General features: G+C 62.5%; 1 protein-coding gene across 1 annotated transcript in view; it reads left to right on the top strand.

Moving 5' to 3' along the window:
* Nucleotides 1-5761: 5761 nt before the first annotated feature.
* Nucleotides 5762-6537, top strand: part of STK32C (serine/threonine kinase 32C) — a 71980-nt gene continuing 71204 nt past the window's right edge. Inside the window, exon 1 of the mRNA XM_025273957.3 lies at nucleotides 5762-6168. Coding sequence (XP_025129742.2) covers nucleotides 5907-6168 — 262 coding nt within the window. The 5' untranslated portion in view covers nucleotides 5762-5906. The remainder of the gene's footprint in view (nucleotides 6169-6537) is intronic.

Below are 6537 nucleotides of genomic sequence, written 5' to 3'. Positions count from 1 at the left end.
GTGCCTGCTCTGTAGTCTTCTTTACCATGGCCCCAGGAACGAATGCAGTGGCAGTCAGAGGGCAGGGGGGTCCCTCCATCCAGGGTGGGGATGCTGGTGAAGTGGGTGGCCCCCGGCTGCTGTTTCGCTGTTACCGGTGTTGTGGGTGCCACTCTATCTGCATTCTGTTCCAGGAGAGAAGGGGTGGGGGCAGGGCCGAGCATCTGCAGCCTGTCTACTTGTAAGGGGGGGCTATCCTGACACCCCTTCTTGCCATCGCCTGGGCCTGGGGGTCATTCTTGGAGGTTGGCAGGGTCTTTCCCACGCTCTGGCTGAACCTCAGGCAGTTACCTGCCTCCCAGGCCCTCTCTCCTTCACCTGTGGAGCAGGGTGGCCATAAGGGGCTTTGGAGGGCAGCTGTGAGTCCGGATCACGGTGAGAGGCAAGGGTGCTGCCCAAGGGGCCAGAAATGGGCAAGGGCGCGTCTGGTGTTGTGAGGAGGTGGGGTTGTCACCCCAGTGTCAAGAGTAGGGAGGCCATGGCGGGCTGGGCACGGGCGGGCGGAGGGCCTGGACTCATGCCAACTGTGTCCCCCGCCCTCTGGCTGCCTGCCCCCTCCAGGCAGGTCTAAGGGGACACAAGAAGGTGGGGACCCCCCACAACGAGACATGAAAACACAGGTGATTTCTCCCCGGGGGCCTTTCCAGGGCCACAGACCCAGCAGGCTCACAGTCTGATCAGAGCTTGGCCATGACCATGACACCTGCTGGTCCCCGGTCTGTTTCTGACACCCATGAGTGCTCTGTGCTGGCCTGCTGCTGCTGCTGCTGCTAAGTTGCTTCAGTCGTGTCCGACTCTGTGCGACCCCATAGACGGCAGCCCACCAGACCCTGCCGTCCCTGGGATTCTCCAGGCAAGAACACTGGAGTGGGTTGCCATTTCCTCCTCCAATGCATGAAAGTGAAAAGTGAAAGTGAAGTCACTCAGTCGTGTCCGACTCTTAGCGACCCCATGGACTGCAGCCTACCAGGCTCCTCCGTCCATGGGATTTTCCAGGCAAGAGTACTGGAGTGGGGTGCCATTGCAGACCCCTACCGTCACTGAGGTCTCATCTCCGTGCCTGGCAGGCGCCTCTGTCCTGGGCGGGACCTGCCCAGCACCCACAGTGAGCCACTCTCCGCTCCTGGCCCCGGCCCTCCCCCCAGTGCTGGGCACCCAGCTGAGGGGTGGCCAAGGCCCTCAGAAGCACATGCTGACTGGTGCCTGCAGAGACCTACCCTAGCCCGGAACTTGGAAGGCAAACACCCAGCTGCCCAGCGGAGATAAACCTCTCGTGTGTGCGCCTGCAGGTGCTCCCTGTCCAGGGCAGGTGGCCTCCCCGCCAAAGACAATACTTTCCAGGGGCCTGAAAATGGCCAGGCTTGGGCTGCAAGGCTTGCCTTAGCATCAGAGCTCCAAAAGGAGACAGAGATGGGAAGATTCACTTTGAAGAGAGGATGGGGGACAAGTACAGAAACCTAGATGGTGCAGAAAATTGGCTTGGCCATTTTAAAGATTTCAGGAGAAATTGTATAGAACCACCTCAGAAGCGAGGGTTCTCCCCCAGAATCCTTCCTCCCGACGTGGTCCTCACCCTTGACAAGCCAGCTGCGAGTACACATTCCTGTTCAAGGGGAGGGAAGTGTGGCCGTGAAGGGGGTGCTGAGGGCAGAGCATCAGGCAGTGGAGACCCTCTCAGGCCCTGACACTGGGTGGACTCTTCCCTGCTGAACTCTGGACTTCCTTGGAACAGAGAGCTCTTGATTTCTTCCAGTGTCTCCCTTTAGGAATGGAAACGTCTGTCCCATGCTGGTCCCACCACTGCATTTTGGAAGCAGATAACTTGCTTCTAGAGTCACAGGTCCACTAACGGAGAACTTTGTGTCAGGCTGGGTCAAGCCTTGAGTCTCACCCAGACCCGAGGTACACGATGGGTCTTGCACTTCTGAGCTGATGACATTTAGACGAGATTTTTGGACTCAGAGTTGAAGCTCTAATGGTGAGACTTCGTGGATGCTGGGATGTAGTGAATGTATTCTGCACGTGGGGTGGGCTTAGATTTGGGGACCAGGCAGTGGCCTGTATGACCTTATTTGGAAAGAGAGTAATTAAGTTAAAGATCCTGCATTAATGTGTTCATATGCTCAGTTGTGTCGGACTTTGTGACCCCATGGACTGTGGCCTGCCAGGCTCCTCTGTCCATGGGGTTTCCCAGGCAAGAATACTGGAGTGGGTTGCCATTTCCTTCTCCAGCGGATCTTTCCAACCCAGGGATCGTATCAGTGTCTCTTGCGTTGGCGGGTGGATTCTTTACCACTAATACCACACAATTATCCTACATTAAGGTGAGTCCTAAGTCCTATAACAAATGTCCTTTTTTTTTTTAACAAAAAAAAATTTATTTATTTGGCTGTGCTGGGTCTCTTCGGAGAAGGCAATGGCACCCCACTCCAGTACTCTTGCCTGGAAAATCCATGGACGGAGGAGCCTGGTAGGCTGCGGTCCATGGAGTCGCTAAGAGTTGGATACGACTGAGCTACTTCACTTTCACTTTTTACTTTCATGCATTGGAGAAGGAAATGGCAACCCACTCCAGTGTTCTTGCCTGAATCCCAGGGACAGGGGAGCCTGGTGGGCTGCCGTCTATGGGGTCGCAAAGAGTCAGACACGACTGAAGCAACTTAGCAGCAGAAACAGCAGCTGGGTCTCTTCGCTGCGGCATGTGGGATCTAGTTTCCTGACTAGGGATCGAACCTGGGCCCTCTGCACTGAGATTGCAGAGACTTAGCCACTGGACCACCAGGGAGTCCCACAAATGTCCTTGTAAGGGAAGAAAAGGGGAGAAGACACAGGTGAAAAGGTGACGTGACGATGGAGGTAGAGCTTGGAATGATGCCTCTGCGGACGGTGAGATGCCAGCAGCCGCCAGGAGCTAGAAGAGACGTCTCAGGGCCTCCAGAGGGGACCGCCCTGCTGACACCTTGATTTCTGGCTTCTGGGCTCCAGAACCAGAGAAAACACCTTTGTGCTGTTTTCGCCCACGAGTCTGTAGTCCTTTGTCCCAGCAGCTGGTACACTGGGTGTCTGACGAGGTTAAGCGCTGACTGTGCTGATGCCTGGTACCATGACAACAGCGGGGAAGGATTCCTCCCAGAGGCTGTGGCGCCTGTTCTCCGCGGTGCGTTTTCCTCTCCTGGTTCTTGCTCTCTGGAGTCACAGAAGCCGGGCAGCCCTATGACCTCGAGAGTCAGTACGGTCACCAGGCAACCCAGTCACCCAGCACTCGGTCCCCACATCCTTGCTTCCACATGGCCTTTGTCCCGCGTCCCACCAGGGCTCAGTCTGATGGCCCTGTGGTCAGGGATGACCTGGTTTTCTACTTCCTGCTGCGAAGGGGACTCATGGATTCCCCACATGTGTGAGCAACTCTGACTGGAACCCTATTTGGGCTTGCTTCCTGTTTCCTGGGGTCCGTTCTGGTATGTCCCCAGCAGGAAACTGTGCATTCAAACTGAACCATCTGAGGGGAGCTTAATAACAGGGACTATTTACAAAGGTGCAGGCAGCGTGTTAATTTCAGAATGAGGCTGTAAGACAAGGTACACATGAGAACGGGAGACTGCTAACAACCACATCCTCTCAGGAAGCACAGCTTTCTGGATGAATTATAGGCTGATGCACATTTATGCTAGGGTTTCAGGAGCTGAGCTGTGAGTATAAATCAGACTCCTGCTGCTCTGCACAGGCCCTGTCTAAGCGGGCCCCAGCTGTCCCCCAGAGGCACTGGCCACTTCCTGTCCTCGCACACTAGCTCATTTCAATCTCAGGGGCAGTGTCCTCACAGCTCCTGGGCTCCAGGCCTTCACCAGGTCACCAGCTGGGACCCCTGCGGGCCATCCCAGCTGCGGTGGTCCCGTGACCACGTGCTGCCCAGGATCCGGTGCGGGAGCTCCACGGGCAGGCTGACAGGGACACGTTTCTCTGGTGACTGTGCCACCCATAATCTCCTCTCACTGGCACAGCGTGGAGAGGACCCTGTCCTCACCTCGCCCACCTTCCTGTTCAGCGTGGGGAACTCGCCTCCCTGGGGTTGAACTCAAGGTAGGATGCACCGCCACCTTATGCTGTGGCAAGTGCACCCCCAAACCTCAGTGACTTCCCACAGGGGCCGAGTTCTCCCTTGTTCTGCTCATCCACTGCTGGTTGGAAGGTGGTCCCCCAGTGATCCTGACTCCTTCTGAGCCAAGGGGCGTGTGCGGCCAATCTGGACACTGGCCCTAAAGTGTGGCTCAGAAATGACCCAGATCACCTCTGCTCACCTTGCGTTGTTGGTCAATCAGCCCACACTGGTCAAGGGGCTCCACGGAATTTCAAAGGTGGAGTCGGTGACAGGCCTAGTCCTACCGCAGAGGAACAGCCAAGACTGGGAGACACAACCTGCGGGGGTAGGGGGGGCGGCGCGGGGCGGCTCCAGGGCCAGTGTGGCTGAAGGGTGTCCACGGAGGAACGGGGGGCCCTGGGCGGGGGGCGGGGGCAGAGATTCGCAGGTCCCCGCGTCCTGGCTTGCAGGTCGGGTGGGTGGTCTGCCCTCATCCAGGGGCAGCAGAGACCCTTTCGGGACTTCCTGGGGAAGGAACCTAAGGAGGCGAAGGCTTCCAAAAGTCAGTCAGAGAACTCAACAAAAGCAAGCCCTCAGTGACCAAGTGTCAAGCATGCAGGGCTGGGTGGTACCGGGAGCCATCTCCGTAGGCCGTCTGCTGTGCTTTACCGGCGAGGTCTCTCCTGGCCCTGCGATGGGGGTGCGGGGAGGTCAAACCGAGCCCCGACACCCCCACTCCTCGCGCAATATGCCGCACACGGCTCCCGGGCCGGCCCGAGGCGCAGATATGCTCGGGGAGCTTCTCGTCCCGACCCGTGCCCGGCCGGCCACACTGAGAGCCCGACCGGAGGGAGACCCAACCACAGCGACCCAACCAGGGGATCCGAGGGCGCGGGCGCAGGTGCTCAGCGTCGCCTCGACCTCGAGCGCGCCCGTGCGTGCGTGTGCGCGCGAGCTCGCCGCGGGGTCTGGGCCGGCCGCGCGGGGAGGGGCTCCCGCCCCGGACCCGCTCCCGCCGCACCCCTCTTTCCCTGCGGCCCTGGTGCAGCCGCAGCGTTGAATCGGCCCCGGACGTGGGGCCGCAAGGCGGTGATCTGGCCTTGACCTCCGTACAGCCGTTTCCCGCTGCCCCTTCGCGGGTCCCGAGCGCGGCCTCGCCAAACTCAGAACCTCAGGATGAGGTTTAAGGCGCCCCGGGTCGGGCGGCAGCAGCTCGCGGGCCGCCTTTATCCACCAAGGCCAGAGGGACCCCTTTCTTGTCTCCAGTCTGTGCCGCCGCGGCGCTGTGCGCGGCACCCGCCCCTGCGTGGTGGGCCGCGGGTACCCTCTCGCTCAGGCCCCGCCCCGCCCCCGACCCCGCCCCCGCCCCGCCCCGCCCCGACCCCGACCCGCTCTAGCTCCGCCCCTAACTGGCCCCGCCCCCGGCTCCTGCCTGTCGGCCCCGTCCCCTCACTAGCTCCGCCTCCGGCCCCGCCTTCCGGCCCCGCCCTCCCCACTCCTGCCTGACGGCCCCGCCCCTGGCCCTCGCCCCGCCCCGGCTCCTACCTCCCGGCTCCGCCCCCGCGCTAGCTCCGCCCCGCGCTAGCTCCGCCCCGGCTCCTGCCTGCCGGCCCCGCCCCGGCCCCGCCCCCGGCCCTCGCAGTCGGCTGAGCTGACCGGGCTGCCGGGACCCTGGAGCGCCGAGCTCGGGGCGCAAGGCGGGCGCTGCCTGTCGTTCCCGCTCCCGCTCCCCGCCCGCCGGGCGGGCCATGCCCCGGACTCCGGCCGCGGTGCGCACTTCGGTCCGGCCATGAGGAGCGGCGCCGAGCGCAGGGGCAGCAGCGCCGCGGCGCCCCCCGGCTCGCCGCCCCTCGGCCGCGGGCGCCTCGCCGGCCCCGACGCGCCCCCGGCCCCGCCGCCGCCCACCTCCGGCCAGCCCCGAGCCCGGGACTCCAGCGATGCCCGCGCGCAGCCGCGCCCCCTGTTTCAGTGGAGCAAGTGGAAGAAGAGGATGGGGTCCTCCATGTCGGCGGCCGCAGCGCGGAGGCCGGTGTTTGACGACAAGGAGGACGGTGAGAAGGGCCGCGCGGCTGGGACCTGGGGAGCGCACTGGGGCCCGCGCCGCCGGGGAGCCCGCGCGCTCTCGCAGGGGGGCTGCTGCGGGAGGGTTTCCGTGCGTCGGGGCACCAAGGTTCCCGGGGCGGGAAGACGTTCCGGGGCGTCTCGGTTTCCGAGGAAACTCGCGGACGGTGCCTGCGGTGCCCACGCGCGTCCCGCGTGTCCGGCCGCGGCGCGGCGGGCGGAGCAGGCCCTCCAGCCGCGGGGAGTGAGGGTCGGTGGACCCCACTGCAGCCAGGGCGCCGTGTCTGCGTTTTCCTTTACCGTGCAGTGCGCGCGCTCGGTTGCCCCTCTCACCTGAGGGGTGCCCAGTTCGCCAAGGG

The sequence above is a fragment of the Bubalus bubalis genome, chromosome 23, assembly GCF_019923935.1.
Source record: "Bubalus bubalis isolate 160015118507 breed Murrah chromosome 23, NDDB_SH_1, whole genome shotgun sequence".
In the NCBI taxonomy this organism is placed as follows: Eukaryota; Metazoa; Chordata; class Mammalia; order Artiodactyla; family Bovidae; genus Bubalus; species Bubalus bubalis.
This window is presented reverse-complemented; position numbering and strand designations above follow the sequence as displayed.